Source organism: Ochlerotatus camptorhynchus, unplaced genomic scaffold (assembly GCF_037179485.1).
Source record: "Ochlerotatus camptorhynchus isolate MF236.1 unplaced genomic scaffold, CSIRO-AGI_Acam_v1.1 ptg000209l, whole genome shotgun sequence".
In the NCBI taxonomy this organism is placed as follows: Eukaryota; Metazoa; Arthropoda; class Insecta; order Diptera; family Culicidae; genus Ochlerotatus; species Ochlerotatus camptorhynchus.
In genome coordinates this window covers 1,866,462-1,885,122 of record NW_027040699.1, presented here as the reverse complement: position 1 = coordinate 1,885,122, position 18,661 = coordinate 1,866,462, and the positions used below count along the sequence as shown (strand labels likewise).

The window sequence follows — 18,661 nt, the reverse complement described above, 5'->3', positions numbered from 1 at the left end:
TAGCCTTCCACTCCGAGTTCAGATTGACGGTGACGAAATCGAGGTAGTCGATGAGTTCGTGTATTTTGGCTCACTGGTGACCGCCGAAAATGATACCAGCAGAGAAATTCAAAGACGCATTATGGCAGGGAGTCGTGCCTACTTTGGACTCCGGAGGACTCTCCGGTCGAATAAAATTCGCCGCCGCACGAAGTTGACTGTCTACAAGACGCTGATTAGACCGGTGGTGCTCTACGGCCACGAGACCTGGATGCTCGTGGAGGACCAACGCGCCCTTGGTGTTTTCGAACGGAAGGTGTTGCGTACCATCTACGGTGGAGTGCAGATGGATGACGGAACGTGGAGGAGGCGAATGAACCACGAATTGCACCAGCTGCTGGGAGAACCATCCATCGTCCACATTGCAAAAATTGGGCGACTACGGTGGGCTGGGCACGTCGTAAGAATGCCGCACGACGACCCAGTGAAAATGGTTCTAGAAAGCGACCCAACAGGAACAAGAAGAAAAGGCGTGCAGCGGGCAAGGTGGATCGACCAAGTAGAAGGCGACTTGCGGACCCTTCGCAGACTACGAGGTTGGCGAAGTGTGGCCATGGCGAGTAGAGTGGAGACGACTTTTTCAGACAGCAGAGGACAACAAGGCCTTAGTCTGATTGGTAAGGTATGTCAACCGGCTATGGTGACCAGTGGGCGACGATCAGACTCATTGAGGCGAGGGACAAGACCAACAAAAACTAATTAAGAGAGACAAAAGTTAAACGAATTAAATTCTTATACTATAGACATTTGCAGAAACACATAAATCGACTGCATATAGCAGAGATCGCGGGTACCCAACACGTCTCTGATAGGCATATAAGATTGTCTTCCTTGGGCCTCGAGGGTACTCAAAAGTCGCTCTCTGGCGGCGTCATTATCCGTACATTGCCAAACTGCGTGATCGATGTCGTTGTAACCGTTTCCACACCGACAGATGTTGCTGTCCACGAGGTTTATTCTATTGAGATGAGCATCTAGCGAGTAGTGGTTGGACATAAGTCTACTCATCACGCGAATGAAGTCACGTCTTAAGCCCAATCATTTAAACCACACTCTCAAAACATTAGGAATAATTGAATGTAACCACCGTCCAAGATTTCCAGTGGGAGAATCGGTTTGTCAACTCGAAAGGGTGCTCTGACGCACTAAATGGTAAAATTCATTGTGTAAAATTTGCCTGTCATTCGCCTTCCAGCGCAGCCACCTTTGCCTGGGACTGAGCAATGTGAGGGGACTCATACAAAGGTAATCATATTATGATCTTTCGACCAGCGCACTCATCTGCTCCCTTACCTTTGAAAGGAAATAAGATGAGTGCCTACCTGTTTTCATCGACCGAATAGCCTAAATCGAACTGTAACTATCCGAGAAGATGAAGTAATGGTCTGCGGGCATGTTGGAAATCATCCCCAATGCGAAGTTGATTGTTGTCAGCTCAGCAAGGTTCGAGGGCGCTAGAGTTTTCATTGAAGACACCGAAGCCAGTGGATCCATTGAGACGTGACCCGGCTGTTTGTTAATTTGGTTCTACGTCAACAGACTGGGTTTAGTCCTAATGATGGATTAAGCAATACTAGGAAATACAATATAAAGACTGGAACGCGCAAAAATTGGTCGACAAAAAAATCGTTTCTTTCAGTCAAAATTCATATAACAAAAATCTTTTTATTTTTATTTTAATAAAACTATATAACTATATATATTTAAAGGAAAAAATGTTCGTTTATTTTTTTGGTTTGCCAAATCCGAACTGCTGTGCCTTCCGTTTAACCCCTTCCATTAACTTTTGCACAGTGGTCTCTTCGACCTTATTCGCCGCCGAACGCCAGTTAGATTTAAACTGCTGCTCGTTTTCCATGAATTTATTAGTTTTTTTGAGATTCCGTTTGACCAAGGCCCAATACCGTTCGATAGGGAGGAGTTCTGGGCTGTTGGGAGGGTTGTGGTCTTTTGGGTACCACAACCACGTTGTTCGCATCGTACCACTAGATTGACTTTTTCTCATAGTGGCAGCTCGCCAAGTCCGGCCAGAACAGCACAGGTCTATTATGTTGCTTTAGGAACGGTAGCAGCCGCTTTTCCAGGCACTCCTGGACGTAGATCTCTTGATTTATGGTTCTCGTAGTAATGAAAATGCCACTTTTTAGACCACACGTGCATGGGAAAATTCATTTAACTCGCGCGAGCACCAAAGAATCAAAATAGCCATCATCACCTACAAACAGATTGCCGAACGAGTGTAAATTATTCCCACCAAGTGACTCTGCAATTGATTCGGTCGGAGCGCTTCTTTTGTTTTTGGGAATAATGGGTGCAAACCTTCATATCACGCGTTCTCATTGACTTCGTTTGGCAGCATTTGAACTAAAGTATCGTACCAAACGCATAATTGACTTGTTAACTCTTAAATCATGGATCATGTTTTCTGCTCGATAGGCCCATTATGGGCGATTAGGCCGAAGTAGTTCTCTACCCTATTAGTCATTCTGGAAAGGCTCTGGATTATTTTTCCATCCATAATATCATTGATAATAGAGGTCCAGTTTCTCTGCAAAATGTCTCGTAAGTTTGATATGAAGTCAAACATCACGAATGTAGATTTTCCATCGCTTTGGCAGATACGGCAAACGTCACTGGAACTGGTTCCTAAGTAGAATCCACAGCTTGTACAGTCAAAATGTCGATTGAACTTTTTACCATCGACAAACTGTGAGAACTTGTAGAATGATGGCGGCATTGACGGCAAGCCCACAATTTTCCAGTGCAGCATTGGACAGGTTATGCTTAATGTAAATATGGAGCAGCATAATCATGACTTCAAGTTTGGTTACGGTTATGTCGTTCTGCAGCAGATCTTCGGAGAACATTAAGTCACTTCGACTATTTGCTGTTCGTTGGTGGTGGTCGGTTCTATTTCGGTGTAGACGGAACAAATATCTAAAAACCATGGTGACCAACAAATCCCAATCAACAATTTCCTGGAATTTTGGTAATTTTCCCGATTATGCGATCAATAATAAAAACCAAATGCCATTGTAAAGCGATTGAGTCGAATGTTAAATGGGTCATTACTAAGACAGCAGGATTTCTCCTGGACAAGGAATCAAAAATATCTCCAAATGACAAAATGACAAGCGATCAACGAGCCGAATGATAATGCTATATCAGCAATGGAAAGCAATAATGATATAATCTTCTTCTTTCTTTTTCGTGACAAACAATTTCTGCAACACAGCTCGCTCGGGTTGGCAGAAGGAAACGACCAAATTGCTGCCAAGCTGCTTCACGAAGCAAAGCCGAAGATGATACACGTGTGTTAATGGGATTTTTTTGTTATGGCCCCAATTATGTAAGTCGAGTCGAGCGTCGAGTGTCGAGTAACTCGACACTCTCGTCGAGTAGCTCGACACTCTCGTCGAGTAACTCGACACTCGGCGCCGTCGAGTGGCTGTCGAGTGTAGCAAAAATAGGCATTATGGAAGTCGACTGAATCAGATTGAATTGGCCATAAAACGCTAGCGTCATGTCATTTTTGACAGATAACGATCAATATTTTCAATGATTAATAATATTCAAGTTTGTTTTTGTTGTTCCGTTGAAGATTTTTTGTAACAATATTGAAGTTCGTGTAATTTTGGTTATTAACGAAGTTGAGGTTTCATGGTGGATTTCAAGTATTTTAATGGAATTTAGCTTGTGGTTCAACTGTTATCGTAAGTTTTCGGATCTTTGGTCCTAGTCGTGATTCTTTATCCTGTATTGAAACCACGATTAAAATAAGTCTCAGTAGTCTTCCAGTTAGTCGCAATCTGCTTTGACTACCAGAGAACGATGTGGACAAGTGTTGATTTTTTCGAAGACGAGGATAACCAAGAGGAGCTGGTTAATATTTCTATAATGCGTCGCGATACTTAAAATCCAATGTCGTTATCAGACAATGAGTAAGTAAATACTAGTGTAGCAGATTTGATCATTTTTGCATGAATGTTTGCGCATATGTTCTTTACCACCCAATGCTGCATTTTTCATTGAGATCTTTTTACCCTTCTTTCAAGGAAGGTTAAGGTACACCTGGGCAAGTGAGAATAGGTAGTTATTAAGGATTGTTACCGCAATTTCTCGCTTGGCCAAGCTCAGGGAATGTGAAGGTATAGCCCTGAACTAGGTCAGGCGGGAATCTGCAGTAACAATCCTTAATAACTACTTATTCTCACTTGCCCCGGTGTACCTTAACCCTTTCCTTCCCACACGGTTTTTGATAGTTTTGACATACAAATATGCGTTCCTAAGAAAAGTGCTGGAACAAAAAATGTTGTATATAACCTTAAAATATCAAATCCATAAAAAAAAAGTTTTTGGTTAAAATCAATAGTATTTTAATTGTTTTTCTATAGTTGACCAGTTGGATTCCAAAAACCATGTATGGTCGAATATAATGGCCATACGATAAGTATTGCCTATTTAATGGCACGCTGACAAACATGAGGAAGTCAAAAAAGTTGTGGATCACCTGTGCTACCATGGGAAGGAAAGGGTTGACCTTCTTTGGAAGAAGGGTAAAAAGATCTCAATGAAAAATGCCGCATTGAGTGATAACGAACGCGCAACGTTTTACTGTAAATCAGATTTTTTTCGTTTTGGTGTGGAAGTGCTACATTTCAATTGAACAACCTTTTTTTCCTTTCAGTTGCGTGAAATTTTACAGGTTGAATAAGGAAGCGATTTTGTATCTGGTAGATTTAACCAAAAACAGTTTCAAGTTGACGTATAGGAATACGGCTATTTCACCAGTCTTGAAAGTATGTGCATCGCTAAGATTTCTGGCGACTGGAAGCTATCAACAATGTGTCGGTAACGACATGCATCTTGGCATCTTAAAACTCTTACTTCTTTAAGAAAATTTGTAGAAAAAACACTACAATGTCTCACACCAAGCAAGCTAACGCGGGAAAATAACAACAAACTCAACTCGACAGAATGTGAGTGAGAGATGAGTCACTACCTGACGAGTGACTGATTCAGTCGAGCTACTCGACAGCATCGCGTCGACTCGACAGCGTCGCGTCGAGTCGACTGCTGCATAATACCAAAATAGTCCTGTCGAGTGTCTGTCGAGTCGAGTGACGCTCGACTCGACTTACATAATTGGGGCCTATGTCTTTTCTCGATTCCGATCAAGCTATGTCCTCAACCATGTATATTGCAACAAAGCAATATTGAAGAATCAAAGTGACGATTGACTCACAGATGGCGAGTGAGTGCAAATGGTAATGACGGTAATGCATGATTTTTTTTTTAATACATCATCATTTTTGTAATTGCGGATCTAAAAACTAGGTGTAGCATGACTAGTTTTGACTTTGCTTTGATTCGCCATTATCCTTCTACCACTCCGACCGAGCTGTGTTGCAGAGAGAGTTTGTCATGGTAATCGTAGCAAGCGTTTTGTCTGTATCGTTGGTTGCTTTATGTGTTTGGATTCGCTGCTCCTGGATCTTGAATTTGTGTCTGAGTTTGAAAGCTTCAAAATGTGCCTGTATTCGCTCAAAACTTTAAAAAGAATTCCGTTTAGAATCATATCCCTTCAAAGAAGCCGGTTCAGAATTCCTCTAAAATAAAAATTGAGATTCTCTCTGGCCCCTTCAAAATGACTACATGTCTTTTTTACAGTCCAGAAATTCTTGGCTGAATGAAAAAAAAAAATAGAATTTATTATAAACCCCTTCGAATTGTTAATGATTCAGCCAAGAATTCAATGCAGCATTCTTAAATAAATCTATTTAAAATTCGCTTGAATGCTCTTAAAATTTCCATGCAATTCACGTGATAGTTGTTTTGTAAATCTGCTCAGAATTAACTTAGAGTTCTTCTTTAGAATCTTCTGAACATTCGCCTGGAATTCATATTAGAATTCTCAATAAATTCTTCTCTAAAAACCGTTGGATCTATCTTCGGAATTTCCATAAAATTCTTCTCAGAATTTCTTTTGAGTTATACCCTAAAAAATCGATACTCATGTGATTTTCTCAGAGCATTCACTTGGAACTTTCTTTAGAATTAACTTGTTATTAAAATTTCTTTTGTTAGAATTCCTAACAACTCTTCTTAGAAAATATTTAAAATATTCATTAGAAATACTTACAATTCCCTTTAAAATCTTCATAGAATTTTCCGAGAACCACCGAAAATTCTATTCTGAACTCACACAATTGACTTGGAGTTCTATTCAAAATTCTCTCCGGATCGAATCGCGTTGCGGCAAAATGACAGCTATATCTATTATCTAACTGTCAAATTTACGTCAACGCAACGCAAACTGATCTAATGTGGGTGGCCCTAAAGAGTTATTCATTTGAATTTTTATCAAACATTACCTAAAATTTTCTTTAATCTCCTTTGGAATTTACATCAAAATTCTCTCAATAGTTCTACGAAGTTATTGTATCCGGAAAATCTAGCCCAGTCCAAGGGCCTTGCATTTTTTCTAGTTTCAGAATCTTTTTTTTTAAGGCAGGACGAAGTATATTTTTTTTCCCAGTTTGTCACCGAAATTCACGGGCTTCTTCCGGTGATTTCGAATTTCAGACTTTTTCCCGATTTACACTGATAACCCTGCCAAAAACGCCATTGCATTGATTTGCTCATCACAGGATTTATGCATTATTTTAAATGCATGTGTACTTATCATACATCTAGATCCAAATGTCTTTGGTATACGAAAAGCTTGTAAATCGCGTGCAAATAAATCAACACACTGCACAACTAGCCAGTAACCACGTGTTGAGACCAACATGCAGCAACCTTTCCTTACAGTGTTGCCCATGCGCGCACTCATGCAATCCACAAGTTGCACGGTTGCCCTAGGATTCACCTGGGCCACCAACAAACAAACAACCGATTGCATCAGGAAGTGCCTCCGTGAAAATTTCCTAAACAAGCAGAATGGAGCTGGAATTGACCCATGTCGACTACACCACCGTAGGCCTAACGGCGTCACATTGTCTGCAGTTACTACCATCATCGTCGGCAGCTGGAGGAGACTCGTCCAGCCGGAATGCATCGTCTAGCAAGCAGCAACAGAAGGTTGTCGTCGGTGATCAGGACGGAGTGCTGCAGGTGTTCTCAATGAAGAAGGATGAGCTGCAGATTCATTTCAAGACGCTGCCCCACGACAAGATCGCCTCGGTTAAGCTGGGCGGCCAGATGGGATCGGTGCCGGATAAGATCTTCACGGCCGCAGAGAACAAGGTTCGCGGCTTCAACAAGAAAGGTAAGATGTTTCTAGCGTTCGAGACCAACCTGACGGAGAACATCCGGTCGATGTTTGTGAGCGGAAGTGATTTGCTGGTTTGCGGCAATCACGTGTACAACCATTACAAGGACTGCAAGGAGGTTGGGTCGTACCTGTGCGGTGATGCGATCGTGGACGTCGCTGCACTGTGTCCGAATAATGTGAGTATGTGGGGGTTTTAATAGGTTTTGATTCTGTAATGTTTTCCCGAATTTCGTTGGTCCGGAAGACACACACCTACTTCAAGCTTCTCTCATGTTGAAAGTTTAAATTTGAAGATCTCCCAAAGAATGGAAGTATTTTCGAAAAGAAGTCTTTCCCGGGCAAATAGCACTCGAGAAAATGTTACGGAACCACGTGTCTGGTGTCTCTGATGCTGGTTCTCGTCTTATAGACAAGCCGGCTGATCACCGTTCTGGCTTGCTCGGGACGGGTGCTGAGAATCCTGGAGCATTCGCGTGTTCGTCAAACGTTGGAGCTGGACAGTGTCCCGACGGTGCTGCACGTTCCCAAGGGCCTCGGCGATAGAATCCTGTGTGGCTTCGCTGATGGCAAGGTAATCCTGTTCCATATCAATCTGATGGTAAGCGAAGTCAAGCGCGAGACTTTGGTCGAGGACCCGGAGAATCTCAGTGCAGTTACCTGTATCGCGACGTACGACCTGTCCGGAGATGGTAAGGACGAATTAATCGTTGGACGCCGAGATGGTACGCTGCAAGTGTTCACTATGAACTCAGACGAGTATCAGTTCGAAATGGAGTGTACCCAAATCTACCGGGAGAACTTCAACGAGAGCGTCTCCAGCGTACAAGTAGGTTGCATTGGAGCGAACAGCTACGCGGAGATTGTGGTTTGCACTTATTCAGGTAGGGTATTCGGTTTGACTACGCAATGCATTAGCAAAAGTTTGAGCGATGCGAACAAACGAGGATCCGTAAGCATGGCTCCGGATGCGTCCTCCAAGCTGCATAAACTGCGTGCAGAGATCTATGAGCTGGAACAGGCGATCGCCAGGGAGCGCGAACGGTATCAGTTATCTACGCAAGCTCTCTCTACCGGGCTGTCCGCCATCCCAATGCTGCCAGTTAACGATTCCATGATACTGTGCCAAGAGGACGCCACGTATTCGTTGACCATAGAAATTCCCACCCCTATCGAACATGTGCTGCTACAGTGTGATGCTCCGATCAACCTAATCGATGTGGAGAAGAATTCCGCCGTAGTCAGCTTCAGCGAGTGTGATAAGATGGTAAGATTTTCCCCTAAGACTTTCAGATTCAACAGTTTTAAACTTTCCAGAGCGGGAACAGTCTACTGGCTAGCTATCGCTGCCAGTCCAACACCAACCGAGTTGATTTGAAATTCCGCACTGTCGAGGGACAAAATGGCACTCTTCAAGTGTACATAACACCGAATCTGCAGCCCAAGTGCTGTCAAGTCAAGCGCTACTCGATCCAGCCCCTATCGCTGCATATGATCGTTCAGAACCTCCCAGACGAGATGGCATCTAGACCTATGAATGTGCTCACTCTAAAGGGCGCCTTCAGTCAGGCTGAAATGCACAACTGGTTGATGAACAGTATCCCGGAAATACCGGAAAAGATTTATGGAAACGAAAGGAACCGGCTCGTTTTCCGTCACGTCTTCATTGGAACGGTACTGATTTGCGAATACGGGAAGGCGGAAGCGAACTTCAGAAGCGACAACATTTCTACCATTTCGATTCTGAAGGACTTTATTACGAAGGAAGCCACCAAGAAACGGATCAAGCTGGAGATTTCAACCAGTAAGTAACAGCTTTCAACGAATTCGATTTGATTGATAACTGCGTAGCTCCCATTTTCAGATATCAACGAGCAAACCATTCCCGGATTAATCAAGTTGATCGAACCGAAGATCGTTCACTACAACAAGCTGACGAAGGACTACCAGATACTTCAGGCACTGATCGATTTGGACATTCGAAACGATGAAGAGTTCGAAACCCTGTCTGAAGAATATCGGGATTTGTTGAAAAATCAGCGACAGATCGAAACCGAATTTAAGAAGCAGCCCACGATACTGAACCGCATCTACGGGATTCTGACCGATCTGTACATCGATAAGTTCAAGTTCAAAGGGGTCAATGTGAAAACGAAACTGCCGCAGTTGATAGAGCTGCTGGAGAATTATAACTATGATGAGTTGGTCAATTTCTACAGTGTAGTGAAAGCAATTGATGATGAATAAATGAACTGCTATTTTAAATAAATCTACATTGCGGGGGCACATTTCGGATGAAGTCAAGTCGATCGATCACCTTAATGGTCTAAATATTCATTGTTTTCTAAAAATAACACACCAATTCCCCTGGTCGTAGTAACTATCCTCTACGCTAATCCCTCCCACCTCCAAACACAATTCGGATAATTCCTTTTCCTCGAACACATGGTAATACCTTAGAAAAGTTACCTTCGCTTCCTGCTGCTGCCGTTCTACGTCACGCAACTTCCAAGGAACAAGCAAATCCTGATGCTGGAACTGCGTCCTGTTGGTGTGAATTGGCAACACCGATTCCCCGTCGCCATGTTCAATCGGAACCACCTTCTCCGGCTCACCCTCCCGCGGTGGTTTATTGTTGTGCTTGTTCTGCCGTAGATAGCTTGATTTTTTCGCATTGGCTTCTTGATTTTTGGCCCAAACGTAAATCAGTGCCTGTCCTCCTGGGCGAAGTACTCGACACATTTCCCCAATCGCTTGCCTACGACGTTCCAGCGATGCCAGGTGATGGATAACGGCTATGCAGATGCAAGCATCCGCACATGCCGTTTTAAAAGGTAACGCTAGGCAGTCGCATTGTACCACATTGAAGCCACGTTCGGTGCAAACTTTCAATAATCCGTCGCTTCGATCGCAACCCAAGCTGATGATCTGAGGATTCAACCCCAGGTATTTACCATTACCGCATCCAACGTCCAGCAGGACGGACCCGGGACTAAGCGATTCCAAGAACCCTGCAATTCGTGGCCACGGTGAGTGCCTCGTTTCGCTAAAATGCTTTGCGATTTCGTTGTAAACCTTATGAACATTCTCCAGCTCCAATTGGGCAGCGTTCTCTTTGATACGATCAGCTCTATCCTTCGCTTCTTGTTGATACGTATCACACAGAGAACTAAACCGGCAACGGCAAGGGCCGTCATTCAGCTTTCTGAACGTAAACGATACCCTTTGTTCACGTTTCCTAATTGTTAGGCTATCATTCAACCTTACCGTATCCATCTTTCTCGGCGTTATGCCATGAGTCCATCCGTATCGACTTTCGCCGGACATTACGAGCAGAGATCTTCGGGGCAAATCCACATTCAAGTGTTGTCCTGTGGTGTCCCGAAAATCCATTACTATATCACTTCCGAGGGAAAGCGAAATGATTGGATCCTCAAAAGCACTATGCGTATCAACGTGCGGTGGAATGCCTTGTCCTGGTTCGTATCGATTAACCGTCAACTGCTCCGGGACGTGCCATCCAAGGTCTGGATAAAGTTCCTTCAATTTCACCCACATTTGTTCGCATACGGAAGGAATCTTCCTTTGTAAAGGCTTACTCCTATCTACGTTGTTCGTTCCATAGAGAAACTCATAGCCAAAGTGTTTTACCCGACGATGTTTCAAGCTACTATTGACTTCTTCTTCCTGCTCCCAATCAATCGCTTCCAATAACTTCGTTTCCTGAGCTTCGTTGAGAAAGTCTGCAATCAGTATCAGACCTGCCGGCAGGGCATGTTCTTTAGAATCACTACCACCCGCTGGAAGTCCACGACAGTACGACATTAGTAGGACGCATCCATCCTGTCCTAGGGTAGCGATTCCATTCATGGAGTCATACACCGCTTGGGATGCTTGAGCGGATTCGAAGCGAAGATAGCAGTAGGACTTGCCGGTTGGGAAAGCTATATCTTCTACTGACGTCGATCCATAACGGAGAACTTCCTCGAGAAGCACTTCCTGCTGGAGACCGGTGGAAAGACCGGCGTTGCAAATCACAATGTACTGATGAAAGTAAGAGATTTTGTAATACTGTCTTTACATATTTTGCAAAACAAACCTCTGTTGGCAAATCGCTGAATTCCAGTTCCGTTTCGCGAGCTATCAGCACCTGGCACCGTTTGATTTTCTTGTGAATCTTCTTTTCGGCATTCTTCGAAAGCACCATCCCGCCGCTTGATAAATTAAAAATATTCCTATTATAATTCTTACAATAATAATGTTTCGCAAAGAAGGTGGTTAACTCGGAAATTTCGCAACAATTTTTTTTACAAAAAATGCCTCTCAGAAAAATGCGGTCAATTACAAACATAAACAAAACCAGAATGCAGCCATTGAGCAATTGCACGTGAATCGAGAGAAAGAGAGAGAGAGAGAAAGAGAGAGAGAGAAAGAGAGCGTTCCAGAGAGAAATTGAGAAAAACGCGAGAGCGATGATGATGCTCAAAAGAACAGTGAGATGTGAGAATGAGGAAAACTAAGCCCTAGCTACAGTATCCCCTCGCTAATCCAACAAAATATGTGTCCGGATTAGCGGGGTTGATTTGATAATTGAATTTCCATCTATCTTTTATGTGTGCAGCCCCTGGTGAATATAGTCGCTATATTCATAGTCTGCCGGATAAAATTTCGATCTATCAACAAGTGGAACCAATTCAATGTATTTTAGACCAACAATTGAAAAGGTACTATCAAATCCTGCCCAGTAATGAAAAAGAATTATACTTTCAGCGAATGGATTGTAGTAAAAAGTAAAGTACTTACACGGCGAATGAGAACAACTCCAATTTGAGTTTAGTTCACTAATAATCGCCAAAAGTGCAGGAACTCAGCTAACTCATCGCCTCTCTAATAAAAAATTACCATACACGAACGATAACCCAAATGATTGAACTATTCCACAAATGGTTTGGATGATACCCCGAACACGTCGTTAAGCAAATTAACCATAACATTTTTATTAGGGCTTATTTGCCTCATGTTTTCCTAGGTTTTTCCAGGATTTTCCAGGGAAAAGTTCCCGAATTTGAGAAAAGTAAACATTGGATTCACTCACTCTATTGGTACTACTCCGAGACTGAATAAAATTTTCGTCAATTTCCTCATTTTCCGGCAAATTTTTTAGGTTTTCCACAGGAAACCAGTAGACAAATTTTACTCATCGCTGAGTTCCTGCACTTTTGGCGATTATGAGTGAACTAAACTCAAATTTGAGTCGTTTTCATTCGCCGTGTACTTTTAACAACGGAGCACTGAAGAAAACTCATCTTAGAAATGGCAGCAAAAGTTGAGTTTGATCTCGGGTTTGATATTATGAAGTTTACAAAATGTTCTGTAATTTTTACAAAACTCTCGTACAGCAGATACTGTTTGTATTATATTAATATTTTAGGTTTACAGTTCATTCGTCACAATTTTTACAGTATTGCGGAACTTCAGCCATTTACAGTTTTATTCAGAAATGTTTAATTACAGTTTATGGTAAATTTCAGTAAATTACGGAAATTCAGTAATTTTGATTGCGGAAATTGGTAAAACAATATTTTTTACAAAGCTTTCGGTAAAAATTGTATTTTACAGAACGAATCCAGTAAAAAAATGTACCGAACCAAGGTGGCTACATATAGGTGTTCTAATGTGTCAAATTCGTGATTCAGCCATGTTGGATTTTTGTATGGGACAGCGACCGAGTTTGTTTGCAATTTTCTCTAAAACCGCATTTTTCCCCCCGCGACCTCCTCGCCTATAAAGGGTGATACGGTCAAAATTTGGTCAAGGGAAAACGCGTGTAAATCGGTGAAATCGTTTATTTAAAAAATCAAATTAAATTTCTTTTTCAAGTTCAATTAGTATAAAATTCAGGAAAAATATTCAGTTAGGCTTCCGCTTTTCCAAATCCGAATTGCCGGGCCTTACGCTTGACCCCTGCCATCAGATTTTGTACAGCCACCTTGTCCACCTTCTTCGCCGCAGAAAGCCAGTTTGCCTTGAACTGCTGCTCGCCCTTAGCATTTTTTTTGGTTCTTTTTTGGGTTCCGCTTGACAATAGCCCAGTATTTCTCAATTGGGCGGAGCTCTGGCGTGTTGGGAGGGTTCTTGTCCTTGGGAACCACCTGCACGTTGTTGGCGGCGTACCACTCCATGGCCTTTTTAACGTAATGGCAAGATGCCAAATCCGGCCAAAACAGTACGGAACAACCGTGTTTCTTCAGGAAAGGCAGCAGACGTTTATTCAAACACTCTTTCACGTAAATTTCTTGGTTGACAGTCCCGGAAGCTATGAAAATGCTGCTTTTCAAGCCACAGGTACAGATGGCTTGCCAAACCAGATATTTCTTTGCGAACTTTGACAGTTTCATGTGCTTGAAAACATCTGCTACCTTTCCCCTTCCTTTTGCCGTATAAAACTCCTGTCCCGGAAGCTGCTTGTAGTCGGCTTTGACGTAGGTTTCGTCGTCCATTACCACGCAGTCAAACTTCGTCAGCATCGTCGTGTACAGCCTCCGGGATCGCGCTTTGGCCGTCGTATTTTGTTTATCATCGCGATTTGGAGTCACTACCTTCTTGTAAGTCGATAGTCCGGCTCGTTTTTTGGCTCGATGCACGGTTGTAGACGATACACCCAGCTTATTTGCGGCATCTCGGAGAGAGAGGTTAGGGTTTCGCTTGAAACTACCGGCAACTCTCTTTGTCGTCTCACCGGCTTCCGGTTTTCAATTTCCCCCGATCCAGACTTCCTGGCTGTCGACAAACGTTCCCCAAACACTTTAATTACATTTGTAACGGTTGATTTGGCAACTTTTAGCGATTTTGCCAACTTTGCGTGCGAGTAGCTCGGATTTTCGCGATGCGCGAGCAAAATTTTGATACGCTGCTCTTCTTGCTTGGACGGCATTTTGACAACTGAAGAGTGAATTTTAAAATCAAAATAGGAGCAACATTCTACACACACACACCTTCAAAATGAGGGGTGTTCAGGTTTTTTAAATGCAAAATTGAAAGAAATACGTCAAGTTGATATTGACCAAATTTTGACCGTATCACCCTTTATAGTGACAAAGCTGTATCACCATTTATATACCCACCATGTGCCGAACTAGATTTATGAAATGTGGTGTGTAGTGCAAAATTTGTCATAGTGTTTGTGAAGTATACCTTCCGTGACGTCAAACTCCACTTTGTTCATAATATGATATCAAGCTGAACATTGCATTAGGTCCTAAGTAACATTGATCGACTTTGTCGACTTTCTCTTTCGTTAATAGCTTGAGCTCATAAAAGATTCTTGTTGTGTTTGTCGTATTAGATGCTAGATAAAAGCTTCTTTTATCGATCTGTGTGCTGCAAATACCTAGTAATGTACATGGCCATGAGGATACAAAGAGAAAGTCGACGAAGAGAATCTGTCAATGTTACTTACACACTTAAATTTATCCGCCGAGGTTTCAACAGCCGAGTAGTTCTGCAAATTATTTTGCTGAGAATCAGTCAAATTATTGCCGAGACTCAGCTAACAAATAACATTTTGCTGAGATATCAGCTAACAAACAGATATTTTGCAAAGATATCAGCAAAAGTAAATGCCAAGGTAATCGGCTGTTGGAGATTTTACCGAGCTAGATTAAGTGTGTAGGACCTAATTCAATGTTCAGCTTGATATTATCAATTTTTTAGGAGTTTTCGTCATCACCAATTTTTTGCTACACGGTAAAAGTTGTCACATCTAATCCAAATGCTCTTGCACTTGACTTAGTCTGTCATATGGCACTACGAAACGAAGTGATTTATCATTGATTTTCAAGTGATTTTCGTTTTGAAACAAACTCGGACAGCCCCTCGGAAACAAAGTGATTTGTCGTTGAAAAATATGTACTGTATAACACCTTTCAATCAAAATGATCATCATTTGAATTGGCACCACTGTTTTCATCCATTGAATTTGATTAGTTTTGCTTTTGGAAGCAAATGTCAAAACGCAAATGCTAAACATTACTCGCGAAGATGGCAAGTCAACAACAAGAGAAGCGATAATTCTTCATTTCCATCCGAAATAATTTGCATTCTAGAGCGTGAGTATTATGAAATTGATGCTGTATTCAATGATAGTGTATAATAGAACCTCTATTACAAAACATTGTCAAACTTATACAAATTTATTGCTGAATGTCTCGTCTTGCTTCTACTACAAGCCTTGCAATGTTGTTCAATATAACTTGGAAACATGTGATCTGGGTACATGTACATTAGACTGATGCAAAATTTGACTTTTTCGCTCCACAGTGCTTAAATGGTTTCAAATCGGGTCCTGATTAGCCTCCAAAAGTTACAACTCATTTGGTTAAAAATAGACTTCGCACAAACCATTTGAAGTTTACATGTAAATTACTATGGGAAATCACAACTTTTTGTTCATTGCCTTCTGGTCTTTTTCCACATTGAGCTGCGAAACAGTTCGATAGTAATTCTTTCAGAAAATTTTCTCAGCTACAACTTTGCTGAAGATCGTTTCTATGTAAAACGAGACAGAAAAAAAGTTATTAATTATTTAAGAGATTGGTAAACTTATGACATGATCAAGCAGCTGCTCTGTAGGCAACACTGTATTTTGCAGTGTGACATAGTAGCCATGATTTTTGAGTCCTATTCAACGCCCCAGAAACACCAATGTTGCCTGCTGATCAGTTGATTGAGCATGATCATAAGACATCAGCGCATTGAACAATTTATAACTTTCGATCCTTGCATTTAATCAAAAAATGGTCTTTAGCAAAGTTGTAGCTGGGAAAATTTCCTACAAGTACAGTTGAAAGTTTTTGAAGCAAACCGATATGGTGAATTATTAGATAGACATGAAAGATTTCTCTTGGTTTTACCATAGTAATTCCCATACAAACTTCAAATGGTTTGTGCCATCTCAGTTTCTCACCAAATGAGTTCAAATTTTGAGAGGTTAGTCAGGATCAGATTTGGAATCGTTTAAGTATTGTGGAGCGAAAATTTCAAATTATACATGTTCTATGGTCATATCTGAATAACATATAATAAAGGCTTACAGTAAGAACAAGGCAATATATTTATTTATATATGAGGGGGTTAGAAGGAAAGGGGTGTAAGTGACTTTGATCGATTCTCTTCATCGACCTTCTCTTTTGATAGCCACAGCTTTATAAACAGATTTAGTGCTATTTCTGCCACATAGTTTGATAAAGAGGTTCCCATCCAGCATCCAGAATGGCACACGAATCAAGGAATGTGTTTGCAGCTGAATTATTAACGAAAGAGAAAGTCGATGACGAGAATCGATCAAAGTCACTTACACCCCTTTCCTTCCTCATATTTGATAAATTAGGATAGTTAAACTCAAAGTGATACACACTTAAAAAATAATACCGAACTCGGTTAGATTTTCTACCGAACCTCTTCGGTTACCAATGAAAAACCGAATAAATGGTTTAAAAAAAAAATCAGGCGTATTTATCGAATCAGACCCGAAGTTCGGTAAAATAGTATAAATTTGACAGATAGAAATGAAGACTGAACCGAAAAGTACGGTAAAGTATCGACATTTCCGAATTCGGTACGTGAAAACCGAGAAACTCGGTAAACTGAACCGAATATTCGCTAAAACATGTTAAACGTCAAACGCTTAAATGTCAAACGTTCCACTTGCGCTCAACTTCGCGAAGGAAATTTTAACCGAAAACTCGGTTCTCTAAGCTGAGTCTAAAACTAGTCAGCCATTTTTTCTCGTGTGTGCTCGTCGGACGTGTGTGTGTGTGTGTGTGTTCAATCCAACCCCCACTGGCCGGCAGTGTTATTATGGAAGAACTCTCTCTACAATGTCGCATTTATGGTCATTGTAGACAGCTTTAGTCCGGGAGTTAGAAGGTGATAGCTCTATTGCAGATCCAGCAACCCATTTCAGAATGTCTGGAGAGTCACGCCCATTCCGAGGTTACTTTCACTTACAATAAGCCCCACATGTATGCATCACCGTTATCAAATGGATATTGGTATTACATACACGCTTCCAGGTTCGAAAATATTTTTTTTCAAACCTGGCATGTATTTAGTTTAATTTTGATATATTTTTTTTAATAATTGGAAAGCTCTCACCATATTCTGCTTTTCCGCCGTCGTTGATTACTTCTTTTGGAATCCCTTAGACTTTTTCTCTAACGCTTCGTATTTCATTCCGTGCTTCACCGGCAATTTCCTTCCGTAGATCGTCCTTGATTGGTTCTAATATGATTCCGCCTTTTTTGGTCACTTTCATTGAATTGAAATGAATTGCCATGGTGATCTGGGACGAGGCTCACGTCCAAAGTCGCTGTTCCACCGAGCGCTCCGTGTGCGAAAAGAGAATGAAAGAAATTCGAAAGGGATCAGTTTCAAGAAGTGACAGTTTCATCAGATTCCCCAACTAACCATAGTCAAGCAAAGTAAGAATATACAAGCTATATTGCGACTATATGGTTACTTGGGTACTATATGGCCGTCAGAATGGTTCATCGGTTGCGAAGTGAAATATTTCTGAAAGTAATGCGTTATATTTCTCAATGTTTTGATTTTATCCTAAAGTAACCTCCATGTTATTTCACAGACAAGCAGACACAACACATTGATCATTTATCATTGTAAACCCTACCGCCATCTGTCGTATATACTTTCATGGGCCATACACTCAACAGATGGTTGTAGTATGTAAATGTCAAACGCTAGGGAATTGATTATATGCACCACAAGTGGCGGTACTACCAAAGATGAATACTAAGATGAAACCAAAGATGAATACTAAGATGAAACTGTCGGAAGAAAAGCTTTCTATTTTAGTGTCCTCTTTCACGGTCCCTTTCATCCAATGAATACCCCCCGTATTCAAGGTAATTTTGTGGTTTTGCTGCCCCCTCAGTAGAGATGAAATTTTGCGCTCATTTTTATCAAAACAATCACACCAAAATCAGAGATGTCCTATTTTTTAATTACTCGATTAACAACTAATCGATTTTTTTTGTTCACTGTACTACCATTTTTCCACCAATGAGAGTGCAGCACATGTTTGAAACGATCGGTGATGACCCTCTGGAGATGCCAATGCTTATATCGGCATTATATAACCGATTACAAATATTTTACTTTTCGGTTCGTTAATCGATTAATCGATTATTCGAATGAAAGTCGGCCATCCCTAGATGAATATGAAACGTCATTTCAAATATAAGGACCGTACATAAATAATGATACAATTTGAAAGGGACCGGGGCTAATCACAAATTACGTCCCCACGGTAACTGAAACAAACACGAGTGT

General features: G+C 41.5%; 2 protein-coding genes across 2 annotated transcripts; one reads left to right on the top strand and one right to left on the bottom strand.

Annotated features, from left to right (window-relative positions):
- The first annotated feature begins 6,981 nt into the window (after positions 1–6,981).
- LOC135703116 (Bardet-Biedl syndrome 7 protein homolog) lies at positions 6,982–9,559 on the top strand. Its single transcript, XM_065224217.1, has 4 exons — positions 6,982–7,491; positions 7,725–8,579; positions 8,630–9,116; positions 9,177–9,559. The coding sequence occupies exons 1-4, from the start codon at positions 6,982–6,984 to the stop codon at positions 9,557–9,559; spliced, it is 2,235 nt and encodes a 744-aa protein (XP_065080289.1).
- Positions 9,560–9,630: 71 nt separating this feature from the next.
- On the bottom strand, positions 9,631–11,551 carry LOC135703081 (alkylated DNA repair protein alkB homolog 8). Its single transcript, XM_065224191.1, has 2 exons — positions 11,412–11,551; positions 9,631–11,356 (listed from the first exon to the last, which is right to left on the bottom strand). Exons 1-2 carry the CDS (start codon positions 11,517–11,519, stop codon positions 9,647–9,649), a joined length of 1,818 nt encoding a protein of 605 aa, XP_065080263.1. The 5' UTR covers positions 11,520–11,551; the 3' UTR covers positions 9,631–9,646.
- Positions 11,552–18,661: the final 7,110 nt, after the last annotated feature.